At 45.9% G+C, this 22,944-nt stretch overlaps 4 protein-coding genes across 4 annotated transcripts; 1 reads left to right on the forward strand and 3 right to left on the reverse strand.

The window, feature by feature from the left end:
• Nucleotides 1-1,878: 1,878 nt before the first annotated feature.
• On the reverse strand, nt 1,879-4,608 carry LOC120957322 (BTB/POZ domain-containing protein KCTD9). Its single transcript, XM_040379471.2, has 2 exons — nt 3,473-4,608; nt 1,879-3,406 (listed from the first exon to the last, which is right to left on the reverse strand). Exons 1-2 carry the CDS (start codon nt 4,328-4,330, stop codon nt 3,290-3,292), a joined length of 975 nt encoding a protein of 324 aa, XP_040235405.2. The 5' UTR covers nt 4,331-4,608; the 3' UTR covers nt 1,879-3,289.
• Nucleotides 4,609-8,795: 4,187 nt separating this feature from the next.
• LOC120960980 (uncharacterized) lies at nt 8,796-20,345 on the forward strand. Its single transcript, XM_049610941.1, has 6 exons — nt 8,796-10,259; nt 11,041-11,226; nt 15,090-15,838; nt 17,372-17,647; nt 17,718-18,268; nt 18,364-20,345. The coding sequence occupies exons 1-6, from the start codon at nt 9,005-9,007 to the stop codon at nt 18,479-18,481; spliced, it is 3,135 nt and encodes a 1,044-aa protein (XP_049466898.1). The 5' UTR covers nt 8,796-9,004; the 3' UTR covers nt 18,482-20,345.
• Nucleotides 10,388-12,152, reverse strand: LOC120950571 (nucleoporin Nup43). The gene is made up of 3 exons (XM_040368712.2): nt 11,415-12,152; nt 10,923-11,338; nt 10,388-10,830 (listed from the first exon to the last, which is right to left on the reverse strand). The coding sequence occupies exons 1-3, from the start codon at nt 11,710-11,712 to the stop codon at nt 10,501-10,503; spliced, it is 1,044 nt and encodes a 347-aa protein (XP_040224646.2). The 5' UTR covers nt 11,713-12,152; the 3' UTR covers nt 10,388-10,500.
• A 741-nt stretch (nt 20,346-21,086) lies between the features above and the next one.
• On the reverse strand, nt 21,087-22,105 carry LOC120950578 (uncharacterized). Its single transcript, XM_040368724.2, has 3 exons — nt 21,982-22,105; nt 21,571-21,867; nt 21,087-21,483 (listed from the first exon to the last, which is right to left on the reverse strand). Exons 1-3 carry the CDS (start codon nt 22,013-22,015, stop codon nt 21,308-21,310), a joined length of 507 nt encoding a protein of 168 aa, XP_040224658.1. The 5' UTR covers nt 22,016-22,105; the 3' UTR covers nt 21,087-21,307.
• Nucleotides 22,106-22,944: the final 839 nt, after the last annotated feature.

Here is a 22,944-nt window from a genome sequence, read left to right on the forward strand (position 1 = left end):
GAGCGTCAATATTGAACGCCGGGCGAATGTTTCATTTCCGCGGCAGGTGAGCGTGCCTCGTCGAGTGGACCAAATTAATAGCTAATTAACCGAAACGACCGCTGTGGAAAGGAAATATTGCTGACCTTAGCTCCCAAGCGCTGTCCGGCCGGGTAGTTGTGTTTGTTGTTGGCAGACGCGTTGCGTGATGAACCGTCGACCAACTGAGCGCCTTTCCGGTGCTGTGCGCTTTTAATTTCTCCGTAGTCCACGATAAACTTTCATTCATCGGATAATATTATGTTATGTTGTTATTCTTTAGTGGATAGGGGACGAACAAACAAAAAAAAAGCTGCTCTCTCGCCAACGGCCAACTCCCACACTGAGCACGGAGCAGACAAACAAACGTACGCAGACGGGTGCAAAACACTGGAAGGATAAGCCCAAACTCCTGCATGCAGCGGGCAAACTTGCATCCTTTAGTAGCGCACCAAAGGGATTAGCTATGGATATGGTAGCTTTTCCGGGATTTTTTTTCTTTCCCCCTCGGTCTTTTGTTGCTGGGGAGAATGGCCGAGGAAAAAATGGATCTGATAATGGGAAATGGGGTTTAACAAGCAAAACAAGAAGAAAAACTCGCAAACGATTTGCTTGTTAGCTTTTAGCCAGCAGGTGCAATGGGGATAATGGAAGCACGTTTAACCCGACGTTTAATTTCTATCTTGAAAGATGTTGGTTTTTTTTCTGTGTTGCCAACGAGTTAATTTATCCTGGCCACCGCCATGATCTTTAGGGCATTGAGGCTTGAAATCTTCGCCTACAGTAGTGAAGCGGTACTTGGTACAACGTCTCGGCAATGTGAATGTTCCTATCTCAAAGTCCTGCGGCTCAAAGCTATCCCAGCTTAAGGTCTTAGCAATACGGCAGCTGGTTATCGCATCTCAGCCCTGGAACTGTAAAAAATGCTATTTTTGTTTGGAGTTTAACTCTATTCTCTAATCCTAATCTGGTTCCAGCAGTCGGCTTTGAAACTATCCTGAAGCATAACTGAATATTCTGAATTAAGGAAGCTGTATCAAGTCATAAACTTATCCAGGTTCCTAGACCTATTACCGAGCTCAGGACGTGGACGAAGAATTGCTCATAGATCTATCCAGAGGCTTTAGCCTGGTTCCATGCCAAATCCAGTTTTTTCCATATCCCATCTTTGGACCTATTCCTAAACTGTTTTGTCCCAATAGTACGTCAAGTAAGTACTCCACTATGGAACTGATCTGGGACTTATATTGCAATAGCTTGCAATACTATCCAACAAAAGCATGGTTCTAGAACTCACCAAAATTGTTCGAGTAAAAGCATTAAAACCGATTTTTGATCTATATTAGTACATATATGAGCCCTGGATTTAGTCAGAACATCTCCGAGCCTGGAAAATGTCCTGCATCACTCCAGATGCTGAACCAAGTCCTAACCCAATCCAGCTTATGCAACTGTCGTAGTAAACCTATCCCGAACGCTTTTCATGATCTAATTTAAATCAGTTTCCACCTGTTCCCGAACATATCTCAAACATTGGACCACATTGGACTTTCCACTCGATGGTAAAAAAAGGCTTTAAATCCATCTCAGTTCTTCGTTGAATCTATCCACCGTACCTACCTCGACGCTGGAACTGTTCATGTAAATATTCCGATGCAGACATCATTTCTTGCACTAATTCCGCTTGTGTGCCGTCCCAAGAAACCATCCCTGGAATCTGCTCTAGTACCGAAGGAGATCTTGTAGCTGGTCCGGAAACAATGCCTTCTAAACTAAAAACATACAACGTACAATACAATTTCAGTACAGCAATGCAAGCATGCCCACACGCAAATGCCGTAACTCCAAACTCCAAGAAACTAGTTTCAACTAACGTGTTACATTTATTTTCCGTTTCGCGTACCGTCTTGCAACGGGTTTTGTCAAGGCATAAGCGAGCAGCAACTTATCGCATGCTGTCAGTTCGATGGCATATCATTCGTTGTGACGTCGGTTCCGCTACAGTTCTAGCAAGTTTATATACATTACTTGTGCGCAATGAGCGCACACATTAAATTGCATTGCAACATCTGTGTTTTGGCTGCTGTGGGCCGGACTCGGTAGGTGGCTTTAGCCCGTTTCACTATCTCAGCCAGCAGCACCAACCCTTTAACCTCTATATACTATAATGCCGTTAGTTATGTTTGTTCCTCCCGGAAGTTTTAGGAACAATATTGTAGACTGTTATCGCTTAACATGTTAATATCAATATTTCAAACTTTTGTACATAGATAACGTAGAACGATTAGGGGAAAAGCATTCAATGGAAAACATGTTTCTGCTCAAACTATGACTGCGGTTGTGCGTATAACTTTACCACGCTATAGGCAGTGCTGCAAAATGTCACTGTCAATGTCATAGAAAAATCTGACTGAAACAAGATCCATGTCAGCATCACGTACTCAATTGTGATAATCAGAGGTGATACTCAAAACGATTGGTGTTGGTCAATGCATGCATCGTGACATTTTTGCGACATTTTGCTTGCTCAGTCACTTTGTCATGACTTTTTTTATACTCTGATCAGTTCTGCAAAATGTCACTGACATAGTTATGACAAATCCCGGCTGAAACAAAATCATGTCAGCGTCACGAGCTCTACTGTGATGATCAGTTGTTGCGATCATCACATGCTTGGTGACATTTTGTTTAGCACTCAACTCTTGGTCAGTTACTTTGTTTTCGTATCGTGATGATCACCGTCAGAAAATGTCGTGATCAAAGTGACTGACCAAGAGTTGGGTGCAAAACAAAATGTCACCAAGCATGTGATTGGTTCACTAACTGTTTGAGTCTCACCTCTGATCATCATAGTTGTGTACGTGAGCTGATTTGAGCTTCGTTTCAGTCATAAGTGTTGGTGATTGAAACAGTGACAGTTGGCAGCACTGCTCACAACAAGAAAAACTCATGATTATGCTTGCGCCGGCACTAAGCTCAGCTGCTCAGTCGGAGTATCGCGGTTGACTCAAGCAGTCGCATGACGTGTTCGACATGTCATGATGCACTTTCATTGAGTATCAGCAATGAACATCAAGCTACCACGGATATGTTCACTGTTTTCGTTGGTGAATATCTCCATGATGCTCATGACATTTTGCAGCACTGGCTATACGCAATACTTTCTATCAAGAGCTCCTCAGCTGGCGCGTTTCGAACTGCGACGCGCATACTGCTGTTTGGCTTATCTTCTGTTGGGTTTGGCTCCGCCCGGAAGCCAACGAAGCGCAGACTAAATGTCGATCTGGGACATGTGGACGGGTGTGACCAGCTTTTCCAGCTGGGCGCCCTTCAGGTTGGCACCACGCAGGTTCGCACCCTTTAGATTGCAACCCGTCAGATCACAGGACTGTGGGACGGTTTGAAAGAATAGGTCAGAATGGGAAATCGAGGGATAACCCGGAGCAACTCTTACCTCCAGATTGGCACCGGCCATATCCGCATCGTTCAGCGTGCAGTTGCGCATGTTGGCCGACTTGAGGTTGGCCACCCGCAGGCTGACGCCCTCCATCACGCTGCCCTCGAGCGTGGCCCCCTTCATGTTGGCGTTCTCCAGGCTGCACCGGGTCAGGTCGCAGCACTTCAGCTTCGCGCCCTGCAGATCGGCACAGGCCGCCATCACCGAGTGCAGCTTGGCGCCCTCGAGGTTGGCGCACCGCAGCTCCGCCCGCTCGAGACAGCACCAGCTCAGGTTGGCGTACGACAGGTTGCAGTGCGACAGGCAGGCGTACTTGAAGTTGATGTTGCGCAGGTCCAGCTTCGACAGGTTGATGCCGGACAGGTGCACCCCCTGGAACCGCAGCTCGGTCGTGTGCGACGAGGTGACCAGCGTGCGGATAAAGTCGAGCCGCGTCAACGACACGTCCGCCCGCTCGATCTCCTGGATCAGCCGGGCCAGCCCGTCCAGCCCGTAGTAGCGGGCCTCCTCCAGTATGCCCTGCAGGCTGACGTGCGGGTCGTAGATGACGCGCCCGTGCCGCAGGTAGTCCAGGATCGGCCGGAAGTAGTGCCCGTTCCGGTCGATCAGGTACGCGCCCTGCCCGTCCTGCTCGGCCGGCTTCAGCTGGTCCTGGGCGAACATCCGGGCGATCATGCTGTTCGGTTCGCGGTTCGTCAGCGTCAGCCGGGTGGTAGTGAAGATCTCGCCCCCGACGTTCAGCGTTACCCACCGTTCGGCGCGTCCGTCCGGTTCGGGCGCGGTTCGAATCGGTGCCACCGGGTCACTGTCGGCCGCCTGCTCCGCTGGCGGCACCGTTCCGTTCGGTGGTTCCATTGCCGCGATGGTTGACGGCGAACAGGAACACGAATCGGTTGATGGTCGTTACACCCCCGGCTGTGCGGGTGGCGAAAAGAACAAAACCAAACGGCAGAACCCAAGCCACTCCTTTGTTTTCTTTCGGCTTGCGTTGCCTTTGTTGTTCTTGTGTGTGTTTACCTCCCGTGCACCGTTTCCAGCCGTCCCACGCACGGGTCTGGATGCGTTTGCATTAATTTTAAAATCGTTCCCGTACAACGTTTCTGCGCGATTGACAGCGCTTTGTTTTGGTTTCCCAACACATCCCAGCAAACAACTTCCTTTCTACGTGATAGTGCGACAATCGCGTGTATTCTTAGCACTCCGGCTCACTTACAATTTTATTCCGGAGTGGAATAAAATATTTCTGTCTGCCAAAAACAGACCTTTTGGCCAATAAAACAAAAACTTTTTATAATCAATCTAAAAGATTAGAAAAAGTAACAGTTTTACAGGGTTTACGAAAAAATAGTTACAGCTGAAAAATAACGTCTCGTAACGCTTCGTTTTAGACGACAAGATTCGATGCACACATCATCACAGCCAAATTCAATCGATTATGCCGGATTTTTCCTGCTGCATCATAAAGTATAACTGCATTCATATAGCGCGTGGCCACGGAGCTGAAAAAATGTTGAAAAAATTTTCAACTTTGTCAAAATTGCTTGTCAACTGCAAAAAAGAGCTTTTCTCGTGGCCGCACCAAAAACATACACAAGAGCGACAAAAAGCTCCAACACCTGAATATCATCGATATTTTGTTTAAGAACCACTACCTAGGTACATAAATCAATTAGAATCATGCATTTTAGCATTATTATCATAACAATGGGTCACAACTGCGCCAAATAGCTGTTTGTTTACGCTTTTTCACGAACGTCAAATTTTGTCAACTTTTGTCAAATTTTTTTCCTGGCAGCTCCAGGTCACAAAATTTTGACAAAAGCTCAAAAAAGTGACAAAAGCTCACATTTTGAAAAATTTGTCAGCATTTTGTCACTCCCGTGGCCTTTCGCTTATAGACGTAAATCCCCTAGGAGCGTTTTAATAAATAAATAATTAAGTTTTAAATTGGATAAACGGTAAAAGTAAGGCTCAGCCCTCTACGTTACGCTAGCGTTACGCGTAACGCCTGTTAATCACAAACCCAAGCAACATTTTTGAACGTTTGTTTTAACCGCCGTGGATGAGCAAATTAATAAATAATCATGTCTTATTATTGTTTACTTTTATATGATAATTAGAAAAGCTTTGTTGATAATTAGAAAATTTGTCACAACTTCAAGAATTATAATTTTAACAATCTTATAAATAAAAGATGTAAATAATAATAAAAAAAAATATTATTTTTTTATTTACCCAGTTATTGATAAAGTAGTATAATGAAATACTTACAAATACATTAACTTCATTAACCTCATTTTAAAAAGAGCCCTTGCATATAAAGTAATTTTTATTCAAAATGGCCAGAAACATAGATTGAAAAGGTAATAGTTATATTTCATATATATAATTTAATTAAAAATATTTTAATATTTTATATTTTCTAATCATTGTAATATCCTGGAGATTTGACCCCTGATAAGACCATAGTGCCCAATATGCCGGATCAGAATATGACCATCACCGTGACAACTGTGCGATAAGAGGAATGTCAAAATAAAGATCATTCGTTTACGGATCGTTGTACTGACAACACCTTCAGCCTTCGGTTTATTCTTCTGCCTTGCGTATTTGTCCTTTTGTGATACGTTCAACGTTTAATTCAAATAAGTAAAATTCGAGGTTTTACATCTCAGAAGTGGGATACGTCTTATCGCCTGCACCTGCTTTGCTGTACAATCCAGCACGGCACAAGATTGTGTATCGAAGAGTTTGTTTGTTTGTTTGTGAGATGACGCTACCATCTGCCATTGCAATGCGCAAAAACGAGAAGCTTCTGTGTGTGCTTGCCGGTATAAGCAGCCAATTCGATGTTTAGGCAACGATTTGCCTCATGGCTAGACCAGATTACGCCAGATTCACCAGCCACAACGATATCGATCCCTGCAACCCCAAAGACACCAGCCATCAAGCACTTGCATTTAGTGTGGCCGCCATCTTGTTCATCTTGCACGACAATGACGACACCGCCATTTAGTATGAATACGGCCGCTGGTTATTCTTTCATCATCGCTCATACTTCGAATACTGGAAAAGCTTCGCGCATCACTTCTGTTATTGCATGTGCACCGCACGCCGTGTTGTCATCGCCTCCGATTCATCGTGTGTATTGCCTTCCGCCTTTTTATGGATTGACCCCGCTACCACCCTCTACCGCCGCGTCATGTTCGAGTGCTGTGGCATCGGTTGTAGCCTACTGAGCTGTTGAACAACAATCATTGTGGTGTCGTTCAGTATTCAGGTTCATCCTGATCGACATTGTCCTTATGCTTGGCTGTAACTTCTGTAAACGTCAGCAAGACTTCTGGAGGAGATGCCGATCAGCAGCAGCAGTACTTACACCCACTATGAGATTGATTCAACCGCACGCATCACATGACGACATTATTCAGGATCAGTTCTTTTCGATATCAGCATCGTCCTCATGCTTGGCTGTAACTTCCGTAAACTTCAGCAAGACTTCCGGAGGAGATGTTGGTCAGAAAAGCAGCTGTGATTGAAATTGACACCCACCTTGAAATTGACCCAACTTTACGCATCATATGACGACATCATTCCGGATCAACACCTTTCGATATCATCATCGTCCTTATGCTTGGCTGTAACTTCCGTAAACTTCAGCAAGACTTCCAGAGGAGATGTTGGTCAGAAAAGCAGTTGTGATTGAAAGTATGTGAGTTATTCTCATGCCAGCTCTGTTCAAAAAGTATTGAAGATTTCTACAGTAAAGCCGCTCAAATTGAGGTCAATTTGTTTGTCAGGATAGCCGAGCTGTAATATCCTGGAGATTTGACCCCTGATAAGACCATAGTGCCCAATATGCCGGATCAGAATATGACCATCACCGTGACAACTGTGCGATAAGAGGAATGTCAAAATAAAGATCATTCGTTTACGGATCGTTGTACTGACAACACCTTCAGCCTTCGGTTTATTCTTCTGCCTTGCGTATTTGTCCTTTTGTGATACGTTCAACGTTTAATTCAAATAAGTAAAATTCGAGGTTTTACATCATAGAAAATGTTACTCCAATTGAAAGCTTTTGGGGTGTTCATGAGCTTCCTTCTTTCAGACTTTTTTTTCATTAATCATAATGCAACAATGAAAAATATTAAACCTGTTATTTAATTGTTATTTAAAAATTAAATCTCCTTGAAATCGGTTCATCTTACAGCAATTAACTTTTTTTTCATCTCAATTTAAAATATTCTTAATTCAAATAATGTACACTGGTCGGTCGCCTGGATGACAAAACTGTAGTAAAAATGCTGCTTGGGAATATTTAAGGGATGTAACGCTTCTCCAATGTAACGTAGAGGGCTGAGCCTTACTTTTACCGGATAAACTGTCAAACTCATGTTGCGGGAACATTTTTGTGCATCGTAACAAGTTCCATCGTGAACCATACACATCAGGCTAATCAGCCACAGGGTTCCTGAGAGTACCATGTGCTTGTTAAAAAGCTCCAAATACCGTCTATCTCTTAATCACCCACAACGTACGACATCGGAACGACGTTTCATTAAACAGCCCCAAATCAGCTATAAAGTACGTGCTGGTATTTGGGTTCTGCAGTGCCAAACTTGAATTAAATACAAATTAAACTTTAGTATTCCTGTTATTCTTATCAAAATTGAGGAAAACAAAAAAAAAACACAGGCAACCCAGTGGAGCTATCTGCAATTTGATAACTTTCACGTTTCCTCTGTTATTTTGTATGGCTTGGCATTGAAGTTCTGCTTCGCTAAAATTTCAATATGATTTTTAAAATATAGTGCAGTGCCGTTTATCCAGGTACCTTTCATCCGGCATTATAAAAACATAATATATCATGGTGAATTTTAAATATTCTCATTGGAAAGACGAAGTTAATGAAAAGTTAGTTAACGAAGTTAATGAAAACTGGGTTCTTTTAATAAAAAAATAATTTGACTCATTATCCGTGTTATTTTCATATCCTGGCGAGGTCAAGTTCAGAGAAGCCCGAATAAACGGCGCGCCACTGTACTTAACTTGTTCTATCGGCATAGAAGCAAGTAAAAACATCAGTGCAGTTACGCTTAATTTGGACTGTGGCAGTTGTTTTCATTACTTTTTGTAATTGAAATATTTGCGTTTAAAAATCAAACAATCGTAACGTGATGTGACAAAAAATCAAATAAAAATAATTCCGGTTGCCAACTTAAAGGTTAAATGAAGTTTCACTAGCGAAAGTCGCAGAAACTGTGTCGTGTAGAAGCAGCGTTACTCGAGGAAAGACTGTACCCAAAATGCTGCTTGGGCATTCAGTGCGGCATCGTAACGGTTTGCGAGCGTAACGCAAAGGGTTCGCCGCACGCGGGCAGCTTTGACAGCGCCAACCGACAATAACACCGCGGTGCGTACCCATTAGCACGTGCACTCAATGTGCGAGCCGATTTGTTGTCGTTCAAAGCAGTGCAGATTTGTTTTGCCTCGGTAAGTTAAGCCTCCAGCAGCAAATCGATCGAGATGACGGACTGCGTTGAGATCGCGCTGACGAGCGATACCGCCGCCCAGCACTGGAGCTGCTGCGTCTGGGACGTGCGCACCGGCACGCAGCTGATGACCTACCGGAACGGTGGGCCGGCCGGGCCGAACACGCTGCACCCGGTCGGCAATCAGTGCGTGGTGGCCGGCAACCTCACCAAACCGCTGCTCACGTTCTGGCCGATCAACCGCCAGGAGCCGTCCCACGTGAAGTACATGCTGCCCGGGCCGCCCGGCGCGGTGGCCGTCTCGCCCGACGGCAACCACTGTCTCGTCGCACACGGGCACTCCTTCACGCTCTACAGCCTGCCCACCGGGGCCAGCCTGGCCTCGATCGCGCACCACTACGGCAAGGTGACGGTGCTGCGGTTCACCGACGACGGGTCGCACTTTGTCAGCGCCGGCCAGGACTGTCGGGTGGTGGTGTGGAGTTTGGCCCGCACCGTCCAGCAGAAGGACGCGGGCCGGATGCTGTACGAGCTGGCCGACTTCACGCTGCCCGTGTCGGACGTGCTGGTGGGAAAGGGCGGCCTGAAGGCGCTGCTTGCCGCCGTCTCGCTCGACCGGTCGGCCAAGCTGTACGAGCTCGGCACCGGGCGGCTCCTGCTAAGCGTCCTCTTCCCCGTCGCCCTGTCCGCGGTCGCACTGAACGCGCTCGAGTCGGAGCTGTTCGTGGGCGACCGGAAGGGGCTGGTGTACGCGTGCAATCTGCAATCGGTGCCGCGGTCGCGCGAGGTCCACCTGCAGCAGGACGTGCTCGAGCGGTGCGTGTTCCGGGGGCACCGGAAAGCCGTCACCTGCCTGTCCGTGTCGCTCGACAACGAAACGCTGCTGTCCGGCAGCGAGGACGAGTCCGTGATCGTGTGGCACGTGCGGACGCGCCAGCAGCTGCGGGTGATACCGCACCGGGCGCCCGTCACCAACGCGTTCTTTCTCGTGACGCCGCGCGCCATGTTCGAGCAGACGCGCGACCTGCCGGTCCCGTACCCGCCGTTCCAGAAGGTGGTCTGCACGCGGCAGGACCGAGAGCGGGCCGTCTTCCTGCTGCCGGCCCAGAAGCGTTCGCTCCGGGAGCGGTCCGAGGAGGGACCGGCGCCGGTGGCTGTTGGCGGCATCAGCAGCAGCAGCAAGGGGACGGAGATCGAGGTGCTGGAGCAGGAGGTGCAGCGGCTGAAGGCGATCAATCGGCGGCTGTACCAGCAGAGCATCCGGGCGATCACGAACGAGGCGGAGCCGTAGGTGACCGTCGGTGTGCGTGTGTGCATCGTTCAAGGCAATGTTTTGGAATGCTTTTCATTCCCTACTCTACTACTACTACTCTAAAAAGTGCGCAAAACTGTGAAATAAATCATTGAACTCCCCAGATCACGCTTCGGGATCAAATCATGAAACATTGCTGCATTTTTCTTCTTATGTTTAACTGAAACTGGGGGGACATGTAAAACGGGGAATAAAACAGAAGGGAATGGACGCAGGATTCACTCCATCATGTCCAACAGGTAGAGCATTTCCGCGTCGCCCCCGCAGATCATGTGCCGCACGTTCATGTCGATCGCGTTGATCGGCTTGAACTCCTTCAGGCGGAACCGCCGGCTCTGGATGAAGTACTCCACCAGGGATGAGGAGCTGTTGAGCGTCCACTGCGTGACGAGCCCGGCCATGTCCGCGCTGACCATCAGGTCCTGCTCCTCCTTCGCGAACTGGATGTCCGTGACGGGGGTGGTGTGGGCGTCGCACAGCGCCGACGCACCGTACGGCTTCCGGATGTCCCACAGGATGATCGTGCCACTCTCGAGCCCGATTGCCACCTGGAAAGGGAGAGCGGGGAGGTATTCAAAACCAAAGCAACAAAACCCAAACAAAAAAAAAAAAATACGAGTAAAAGAGCAAATCCACTCACCACCTGCTTGTTCTTGGGAAAGTGGTTGATGCAGGTCGGCTTGTTCAGGTCCCGGTCCTCCTCGACGCACGTCTCGACGCTGAACACCGGCTTGCTGCTCTCGTCCCGCGTGTCGTAGCAGTCGATCACGCCGTACTGCTGGCCGACGATGACCAGATCCGGGTAGATGAAGGAGACGCACTGGACCGCGCCACCGTCCGGGTCGCGGATCGTCCGGATCACCTTGCCCGCATCGCCCGCCACCATGTTCACGGTGCCATCCTCGCCCCCGGTCACCAGGTACTGGTCGAAGGCGGACACGCCGGTACAGGCCGACCGCACCCCGCCGTTCGTGTGCAGATCGTGCAGGTTGTACGTGTGGGTGAAGTCGTACGACAGCCGCGACTCGCGGTTCAGATCCAGCACGCTCAGCGTTCCTGCAAGCAGAAAGACGGACAAAATAAAACCAGCGCGCCAAAACACGCACGGGCAACCCCGCCGCCGCCGCCGTACCTTCCGAGGTGACCGCCGCCAGATGCTTGTCGTCGAGAAACTCCAGCCCGACGATGTCACCCGTCACGCCAAACTTGGCGGTCGGCTGCGGCACGAGCGGCACGCCGGTGTCGTCCTCGTCGGTCAGCCGGTCGTGCACCAGATTCCACAGCCGGACCGTGTTCACCCGCTCGCCCCAGCTGCCGGTCACGAAGAAGTGCTCGTCCTCCGTCTGGTTCGGCAGCCAGCGCACCCGGGACAGCTTGTCCACCAGCAGGAAGCTGACAATTTCGTCGAGCCCGTCGTCCGCCGTGTTCATGTTGGTGCTTGTTGGAGCTTAATTTTCCGCCACGGCAAGAGTCAAACAAGCCCGCGCCAATTTGGTGCGGTTAACGTAAACAGTGTGTGTGTGTGTGTGTGTGTCGCGGGCGAAGAAGATTTTGAACGGCTGTTTGTGTGCGAACTGCCCGTTGCTGCCGTTGTACAATGTGCCCAACGACCAACTGTCAGTTGTTGTTGACATCGCGCTCGGAGGAAAATGTAATTTGCTGGGGTCGTATCAAGGACTGTGTAGGAACGAGGTCGATACTGACGTAATGTAATGTAATAATGTAATACGGACGTCACACGAGGCGTAAACTCAAAAAGTTTACGCTTGATTTGTATGGGAGAGCGTAAACTTCCTGTCAAAAGATTATAGGGTTGTATGGCTGAAATTCAGTTTACGCCAAAGTTTACGCTTCGTGTGACGTCCGTATAATGTGTAATGTGTAATGTGTCAAGCAAGTAGCCAAAAGTTCGTTACAGCAGGTTGACATCTGATGGCCCTTTTCGATTCAAATTTAAATTATGATTTTAATGATGAATCGGACTGGTAAGCACAAGAGATGTGTTAATTCTTTCATAAATTTTGCAGGAAAAGTATGCACAGTCATTATCCGATATACGCTATCGTACGGGACCGAGCGCAATAGCGTATCTCGAGTTTTCGCGTATAGCGGATTCCTATGGAAAAATAGCTTACACTACCGGTTCGAGGGTTGAAATATATCGCAACAGAGTTTTGCATTAAAGTTTTTTGTTATAAAACAGGTATCTTTTGCACAAATTTAAGACAAAATGCATTGAGAACAGTAAGGAAATTCAAAAAGAGCATCAAATATTTCAAAGAATTAAAATTATTGTAAAAAAAACACATGGAGCTGTCAAATTTAGAAGAATTGCGTACTGCGAATTCGCGTATATCGAGTATCGCGTACAGCGGATAATTGCTGTATGCCTTTAGTAAAGATACAGGCGGTCCCCGAGATACACGGTACCTCTTATACGCGGATTCGGAGATACGCGGTTTTCTAAATTTGACAGTTCTTTGAGCAAATTGTACTGATTTGACACATCAATTGTATATTGCCAAATAATTTCCGTTTTGATCGAATGTTAAAAACTATTTCAAAAGGTTTAAAACAGTTATTTTCAGTCAGAATCATATCAAATAATTCATAAAGTGACTAAAACCGCCCCCTTCTTGCAAAATTACACAAAAATTTGTGATATTTTAGCAGGAAATCACGAGATTCGACTTACGCGGAAATTCGAGATACGCGGTATTTTGCGGCCGTTTTCGGTCCCCATTAACCGTGTATCTCGGGGACCGCCTGTATCTCCGAATCCGCGTAAGTCGAGAACCGTGTAACTCGGGAACAGACTGTATATCGAGTATCGCGTACTGCGGATAATTGCTGTATGCCTTTAGTAAAGATATATGTTCGAGGGTTTGATTTTCAAGGGTTTTATGCTGTCTAATGACATCCAAGATGGCCAAACCGATTTTGGCTAATATTTGACCTCGTTCCTACAGAGTCCTTGTGTCGTATGATACCTTTTATCATATTCAATGGTAACAAAATACAGGCTGTCCCCAAGATACGATATTGACCGTTGTCTTAAACCGCCTGTTCCCGAGTTACGCGGTTTATGCGTTCCCGGCAAATCCGCGTAACCTGAATATCAGTGTAAGTCAAATTTCGTGGTGTTTTACAAATAAAAACCCTTGGCTACTAATTTTTTTTAAATTAAATTTAGTACCTTTATACACTTTATCGTATATTTAAAACGATTTGTGCAGAAAATTATGATATTTTTGGCTTTTCAGTGGATTGAATTTATTAGCAAAAATGCAATTCATACTGCATTGGATAATTCTTGCAGCAGTTCATGACTGTACCAGGAGACCGGCTCAAAATCAAATCTCACCGAAAAAAAATCAAAGCTCCATAGCTTCACTGGTTTGCTTAATAGATGGCGTGTTATAACTCATCAATATATTGCTGTCCTTTTCTTGCAATGTGTCTCGCTTAGCTTCATCTAATCATGGCATGTAAACCCTTTTAACTCAAATCTCACTTGCTTCAGTACAAATGGTTAACATTGAAGTTTAGTATTTTAACAATCGTATCGCCATTTTAGTTCTAGCGATACATAATTTCAATGCGAAACCAATACAACAGTACAGTGGGTATGATTAGAAAGCTCACAAAGCGAGGAAAACTGCACTGTGTGGTTATCCGACCAACAGATGGCGACAGGAGCTTTTTTGATATTTTTCGTTTGCCTGAGTTGTTTGCCGTCTACTAAACGAAGTCTTTTTATGATCCGTTTAGATAGTGTGCTTGACCCATTTAGAACTCGTTTAAGGTCCTATCAAATTGGGGAATTTGGAATGGAATTGGTAAGTGAAACGGCATCTGATAACTTCTATGTCGCCAGGAAAAATGAATTAGTCTTGGCCAATGTAGATTATGACAGTGAAGAAATGCACTTTTAAGGTTGAAAATTATGTTTTTTTAGAAAGAAACACATTAGGCAGATCTGATAGTGTCTTCGTAAAACAATTCCTTCAGCATGAAGTTATTATTTCTAATAAAAATATATGTGAAACATAAAATACATACGTTCAGCAAATCCGAAGCGAATTTTTCTATCAAATGTAGTCAACGACAGATAAATTCCGGAATTATTCTTGTTATGTAATAAGGCCTTTAGTGGAGTTGTGCTCTCAATTATGAAAATTTCACTGTGTGACTGTCCCGCCAATAGATAAATGGAACCACCAGCTTTTTGCTATTTTTAGAATGCATCAGTCGTTCACCGTCTGCTAAACGAAGGCTTTTTAAATTCCTTTTAGAATGAGAGTTTAAGCCGTTCAGAACCCTTTAAGTGATCGTTTAGTTGATTTGTGGCACTTGGGTAGCTTGGGAGTGTGTTTTGCATATTCTATATATTTGTATATTCAATTTGTAATCTTTATGAGTGAGCCAACCCTGCAAATCGACAACAAGCAGCAAGTCGACAAACGGTGTCGCACGCGCTTTGCATACCACCAGGAGCAAAATTAAATTTAACGTACACAGCAAGGTGTACAAAGGTCCCATACCTAGTAAGAACAGTAAATTATGTTGTCTCAATCTAATTCTATATTTACTTCTCGCCCTCGCACCGCTCTTCCAGCGGTTTCGTTATCACTACCAACATGAAGTATGTGTGTCTGTGTGTGTTGAAACCTGCGAAGGGCTCAAAGATCAACACCAGCAGACCGACTCGCATCCAGACGCTTCCCTATCGCTTTCTCTCTCTCTCTCTCTTCCTCATTACGAACAGTTGTCACTTTCTATCGTCCAAACAGATAAGGAAATTAAGGGCGCATCTTTCCGGCCGATCGAGCTACACCGCACCACTCAGTTTGCATCGTGAAGTGGTGCAGTTTAGAAAGCGACATGAATCGTTGCTGGCAATGGTGTGCCGTGTTGGTGTTGGTCTATGCTGCCCACTGCCAGGGCTACATCACGACGGGCATGCCGACGCTGATTGAGCGGGACCGGGACCCGGTCGCATCGTTTCCGTACCCGCTGCGGCAGGCACTGGGGCAGCGTCCGTCGCCCCCACCGTACAACGGTACCGAGCAGGAGCCGGGCGACGAGCTCAAGTTTCCGGCAAACTTTCTGTTCGGTGCCGCCACCGCGGCGTACCAAATCGAGGGCGCCTGGAACGTGGACGGCAAGGGCCCGAGCGTGTGGGACACGCTGACCCACGCCCATCCGGAGCTGGTAGTGGACGGGGCCACCGGTGACCGGGCGGCCGACTCGTACCGCCTCTACAGAAGCGACGTCGAGGCGCTGGGGAAGGTCGGGTTCAACTACTACCGCTTCTCGATCGCCTGGTCCCGGCTGCTGCCCCGGGGCGACCAGTCCTCCCTCAACCAGGGTGCGGTCCGCTACTACAACGCGCTAATCAACGAGCTGCTGGCGCACGGGATCGAACCGGTCGTGACGATGCTGCACTACGATCTGCCCCAGTACCTGCAGAACCTGGGCGGGTTCGCGTCGCCACTGATCGTGGACTACTTTCGCGAGTACGCCGACACGCTGTTCTGGAATTTCGGTGATCGGGTGAGTGGCGACCCTAGGGGATTGTGTCTAATGTAGTGTTGGGTTTCATGAATCTTTCGTTGAGATGCTTTCGTATGAATCTACAGTGATGAGTGATTCGGATCTCGAGTCGAATTTTCAAAGATTCACGAATCTCTAAAAATGCTTGAATCTTCAAAGAATCACGATTCTCTAAAGATTCACGAATCTTCAAAGATTCATAAATCTCTAAATATTAAAATAATCTCCGAGGCTTCATGAATCTGTTAATATTCATGAATCTCTCCACGTAGCAAAACAAACTGTCCGGCTGCGTGGTACACTGGTGGACAAAAAGATAGGAAAAAAATTTGTTGTGTGTTTTTTTGAGGAAGTGATAGCGAATAACGGTCAACACATTGACCGTTAGAATATGTTTCCGCTCTGTTGAACACCGCAACACCACCTCCCAACAACCACTTAAACAGTCCTTTTCAGGGCTACCAAATATTTCCGACAAGCACTATGTTTTTCGGTCACAGAAAAAAGTTCCTATTTTTATGTCCACCAGTGTACCTTCCAAGCAGTCTGACGAAAGCCTGTATAGGCTGCCATGACCACATAGGTTGTTACGCCAAGAGGAAGAATAATAAATGCTCCAGCTTTATGTTTTTAGAGATTTATGAATCCCTTGTGATTTGTGAATCCCTAGTGATACGTTAATTTTTCGAGATATAAGAATCCTATGAAATTCATGAATCTTTCGAGATTCAAGATTCTTTCTAGATTCATGATTTTTTCGAGATACATGAATCTTTCGAGATTCATGAATAGTTGAGATACATGAATCTTTCCAACCGAGATTCAGATTCATTAAATCATTCCAAAGATTCATTCAGATTCTCGAATCTGAATGAATATTTGAAATGATTTAATGAATCTGAATCTCGGTTGGAAAGATTCATGTATCTCAAAGATTCTCCAAAGCTTTCCAAAGATTTTTGAATCTCGAAAGATTAATGAATAGAAAAAAAAATCATGCATCGAAATATTCACGAATCTCTATGGAATCATGAATCTCAAGGGATTCATACATTTCCCACAATTCTTAGAGCTTGAGCTTCCCATTATTCTTCTTGGCGTAGCAACCTATGTGGTCATCGAGACTTCTTGGCAAGTACTACACATCCGGATGTTTTTTTTTTATACGGGGAGACGGTCCATGAGAGGCTTGAACCCACGACGGGGCATGTTGTAAGGTGGGATCGCGCACATTATATATTTTGAAAATCATACCCTAAAATCTCTAAAAAAAACATGAATCCTCGGAGATATATGAATTCTAATTGAAGAATGAATCTTTTAAGATTCACTTATCTTTCATCGAGATTCACGAAATCTTGGAACCTAAAGAAATTCGTGAATCTTTGAGGAATCAATTCGAGAATTAAAATTACTCATCACAGAAGATTCATATGAATGAATCTCAACTAAAGATGCATGAAGCCCTACACTAGCTGTGTCCGAGATGGAAGACCATGCTATATCTTTTCGTTTCTTGCTACCAACTTGCAGGTGAAGGTTTGGATCACGCACAACGAACCGTACGACTTTTGCGTGGAGGGATACGGGACGGGCAGTACCGGGCCGCTCGTGTACGCGACCGGCGTCGGCGAATATCTGTGCGCCCATCACGTGCTGCTGAGCCACGCGGCCGCCTACCAGCTGTACAAGGAGCGGTACCGGTCGCAGCAGCGGGGAAAGATCGGCATAACGCTCAGCGGACGTTACTACTATCCTGCCACTAACGTCACGCCGTACGATACCGTCGAGCGTGCCCTACTGTTTCAGGTATGTGGTTTATGGTACAGAAACAAATCGAACAAACCACCCTTTACACTAACACATCCCGCATCCCCAGATCGGTTGGTTTGCCGAGCCACTGTTCGGCGAGGACGGCAACTATCCCGGCGTGATGGTGGACGAGATCGGCCACAACAGCGCACTGGAGCGCCGGTCCCATTCCCGCCTGCCCAGCTTTACCAGCGCGGAGCGGCTGCTGGTCCGGGGCAGTGCGGACTTCTTCGCCTACAACTACTACTCCAGCCGGCTGGTCGACCTGGACCGGGCGGAGTACAATGCGGCGGAGCCGCCGGCCTGGCGCCGGGACGCGCGCATCCTGCAGTCGGTCGACCCGGCCTGGAGCCGGGCCAAGTCCACCTGGCTGTACGTGGTGCCGGAGGGCCTGCGGGGCGTACTGAACTGGTTCCGGAGGCGCTACCGCAACCCGACCGTGCTCATCACCGAGAACGGCTACTCGGACGACGGCCAGCTGGACGATGCGGCGCGCATCGACTACTACGCCCGGCACCTGAACGCGCTGCTGACCGCGATCGTGGTGGACGGGTGCAATGTGGCCGGCTTCACCGCCTGGAGCATCATCGACAACTTTGAATGGTTGCGCGGGTACAGGTGCGTTTGTGTGTGTGTGTGCCAGTTGGAGCCTGAGTTGTGGATAACCAAAACAAATCACTCCTTTTTGTTCTGTTGTTTTTACCCCCTAACAGCGAAAAGTTTGGACTGTTCTACGTCAACTTCAGCGATCCGCAGCTCCAGCGGGTGCCGAAAGCTTCGGCCGACTTTATGCGGCGTGTCATCAGCACCCGCACCATTCCAGCGCACTAGCCAAATGGACGGAAGTGGTCTAACGGTTGGGCAAATAATTTGATTTATTAAGCATGGCATCTGCGATCGAAGCTCCCGCACGCGACTCTATTTGCTCAAATTAGTTCGCGCTCAAATTGCACTTGAAGAGCATCAGTGTTGTGTTGCGTTTCACCGCTACGATTTGGGCCGAGTTTCAGCATAATAGACAAATCAGTAAATTTTGTAGAATTATGACTGCGACCATATGGTTTGATGTGCGTATATTGCAGGGTTTACAAATAATAGAAGATAGAAGATTAATAAATGATTCAGCTCTAAACGCTCTCGAACAAATACCTCTCTAAACAAGTAAAATCTCGCATATAGTGCGATATCATTTGTGTCTCATGATACATTTTCTGCAGCTGCGAAATTAAGTGCACAGTTGTTATCATTGGGCATTTTTTTTTTTCAATTTTGAACATCGCACTTTCAAACGAAAGGTTTGATACTAAAAAACCGTTTGATATGAAGCTATTGCAAGGAGGAAAAGTAGCGTAAAACTGTGCACAAGTGTCTGGTATGTTAACGAGTGTTGCCTAAATTTAATCAATGCATTTTCGGCCAATTTCTGTCACTTGGAGGAGCAGTGAAGTAACAAATTTACAATTTTTATGAAACAGGCTTATTTCGGAGATAATCCCTAAACATCTAGCAGGAAATGTCTAGCTAGTGCATACTAAACTCTTCCTGGACACAAGCAAATATGTTCGTCTTATTTCCGTAAGCCTCATCCGGATGAACCTGTGGCTCGGCACGCAAATCACGCGAACAAAACGATGGAGTTTGGCTATTTTAAGACAAATAAAAAAAAAACATTGCGTTTCATTGCGTTGCCTCACCTAGTTTATATTGATTAAATGCAATTAAAAATTATCGAATAATTTTGGAAAAAACACACGTTTTCCAATGCGTTTGAACAAAGTTTTGGATGAAGAAAACAAAATTCTACGAATGATGAGCCGCACCTTTTATAATAGAACTGTCTTGCATTGAACCAAGAGCATACACATTTAATCTGGCAGCCATTTGAATTTTTGCCACTGTCCCACATTAAATTTGCCATTCAGGTTAGGTATGGTAAGAGGAAAACAGCTTTCGGAACACGAAATAGGTCAAATAGATGATTACCCTGCACTTGGAAAATCGAATTACGAAATCGGTGTACTTATTCCAAGATCTGCGAATGTTATTAACAATTATCTCAATGATCCAAGTGCATATAGGCAAAGGCAGTCATCGGGGCGTCCAGAAAAAAAACTATCCGTGAGAGATGAACGAAGAATAATTAAGGCAGCTTCTAACTCAGCAAAAGGATGTCTGAGAATCACACGAGAACTAGGATTAAATGCAAGCAAAACAACAGGGAACAGAGGAAAGTTCCCCATCTAAAACTGCATCACAAAACCACCAGATTAGAACTTGCTGCCGAACATATGACGTGGAAAAGTGAATGTAATGACGTGAGTTCTCGTGATGTTGTATTTAACATATTTTAAACTAGATATTGATTGTAGGTCATTTGGAGTGATGCAAAAAAGTTCAATCTTTATGGACCAGACGACTGGCGAACTGGTTTGCGACATGAAGTACGGTATTTTTCAACACGCAATTTTGGAGGTGATTATGTAATGATATGGGGTGCATTTAGCAGCCATCGAAAGTATGATTTGGCAATTGTTCCAATATGGATGGACAGTGCATAAGTACATCCATATCATAGGCAATCATTTGAAATCTGCATTTGAACATATACAACAACAACCAGTTGATATTCCAACAAGAAAACGCTTCCGTACATGCCAGTAAGAAAATAAAGGATTTCAGTTTCTTCTGACCTAAATACCATCGAGAACGTTTGGGGCATGTTAATTCAAAAAGTATATGAAGATGGGAACCAGTATGAGTCCGTACTGCATCTGGAAGTAGCGGCTAGAATTATGTCTGCTCAGTCTTTGCTAAAACTTACTGAAAGTATGCCAAAACGGATTTTCCAGATGATTAGCCGTAACGGAAGATCAACTGATTAATAGATTAAAAAAAAACTTATCAATATATGTTATTTTCCGTTAGCTTTCAATTAAGTGAGGCTATCATTTTAAAACGCCCTTTTCAATGTTTTTTTTTTTTTTTTTTGAAATTTTATCAGGCAAAAGTTTGATTAAACGTACTTGAAAACGTGAGATTGGTTTTTAAAAATATCCGGTAATTATGAATTGCCTTAATTAAACAATATCTAGGTGAGGCTACCATTATGAAACGCAGTGTACTAAACCCCAATTATGCCAGATGCATTCATCCATGTGTACCAGTACATTTGCAGTCCTGACAACAACTATTAAACTTTTCATACAAATTATATGGAGAAGAGACTCCAGCATAATGAGTGACTCACTGGAACGAATTAAACGCATGTAGAATTAAAAGGAGCTGGAAAAGGGGACTGTCGTTGGCAAGCTTGTCCAGTTTGCTCAGTCAACTGTAATTTTGTTCGCTGGAATAGAACATTTCGTCATCTATTGCGGAGACCGCTTCGACACTCTAATTCTTTCACTCTTCGCATTTCGCACTAACGGCTGGGTAATTATTGTTTGTCTGCCAGTGTATTTCTCTTCCTTGCCTGTGGGCTTTCCCCCCAAAATTGCATACTATATGCCTATATCATGCTCTGCATCATAATGTACTTTTCCTATCCTATACGTGAAACAATTAAACATACTTCCTGATCTCACCGGCTTGAGCTGGGGGCCATTCATCCCTGCCCGTTATCAGTCTGCGTCGTCTCTCTCACGGCTGCCTTTCCCGCTACAGCGGCTGCACGATCTGGTCGGCGACGACGGGTTTCGTCTGCTCGTTGCGCAGCTGCAGGACAAAGATCAGCTGACGCAGCACCGGCGCCCACTGGGCGCACTTGCCGGCGTGATCACACACGATCGTGCGGTGCAGCACGTTCGCACGCACGTCGTCCTCATCGAGCAGGGCTGTGACGGGAGAGAGTGCGATTGCAATAACAAGCAGGTCGTAATTAGTAAACCAAAACGTGGAAGAAATAAATCAATCGAACTCACCAGCGGACAGGCGGTAGATCAGGGCTTCCAGCTGTTCCGGCAGCGTGCCCTTCGCCCACTGGTCGTACAGCAGATCGATACGCTTTTGCACATTCGCCCGGCGTGACTCCTCCAGCTGCTGCACGTACCCATCGAACACGGTCCGTATCTGGCCGATCATCTCCTCCCGCTCCGGCAAGCTGTCCTCGGTGGCGGGGGCGGCATTCTCCTCCTGCTTCTTGTCGGCTTTGGCACCGCCAGCCCTCGGTTTGTGGCTCGTCGGTATCGGGGGCGGATCGTTCCAGCCCGGATCGTGTGCTACCGACAAACGAAACACAAAAAAAAAACAAACAAGTTCGCCTCAAGTGATCGAAAGAGCGATGGTGGCAAGAAAGGGGTGTATTGTATGGACCTTAAACCATTCAAACTTACATTTCGTTGCACTACGATAGTTTTCGCCACTCATTGCTAATGGTCATGGTTTTTGGTTCGCTTGGATGCTTCGTCTTCGATCTCGTCCAAACATACAGCTCGCAGCTTGGGCTGTCAAATTGGTCCCGCACAGCTGTACCGATTACCCTAAAATTACCCATAAATAACCCAATAGCTAGATAAGTTAAAAAATACCCACCTATTGCTGTTTTAGTTTACATTTTTATGTGTTTACCGCTGCAATAAAGAAATACATTTTTTTCTTTCCAAATTACCCAAATTACCCTTCAAATATCTGAAAGGTATTTTTGTGGTATTATTTGTTTTTTTTTTGTAATTTTGGAAGTGGTGTGTATGTGAACAGAACGTAGCTACTAGTGATGGGTCATACAACTCCATTAGGGGTTCGAACCGAAGTCAGGTGCGCCTGGGTCGCAATCGGTAGGTTCGGTAGGTGCATACGAGTTCAGTACGATAAGTAAGTGCCAAAATGCATGCGCACAAAATGCATGCGCAAAATGATTATCTTTATAAAGAAACAACAAAATATCATAATAATACCTTGAAAAGCTAGAAAATTGAGAAAACTCATTTCTTGCCGCATGCGGTAAAATCGCATGCGGCGAGGTTCTGACCGTTCCCATACGCAAAAACTGGAGATACGCGGTTGTTTGCGGCTATTTTCGGACCCCATTAACCGTGTATCTCGGGGACCACTTTTACATTCTAAAAATAGCAAAAGCTGGTGGCGCCATCTGTTTGTGGGATACCCAACCAGTGGAGCTTCCTCGCTTGGAGAGCTTTCTCATTCCCTCTGTATGTACTGGGTATTTTTGATTTTATTTTAGTACTCTTAAAAACTTAATTATTGATTCGAAACGTTTCATGCAGAAAAATCTGATATTTCTGGCTTTAAAGCGGTTGAAACTTATTAGCAAAAATGCAATTTCTACTGCATTGAAC

Source organism: Anopheles coluzzii, chromosome X (assembly GCF_943734685.1).
Source record: "Anopheles coluzzii chromosome X, AcolN3, whole genome shotgun sequence".
Taxonomy (NCBI): domain Eukaryota; kingdom Metazoa; phylum Arthropoda; class Insecta; order Diptera; family Culicidae; genus Anopheles; species Anopheles coluzzii.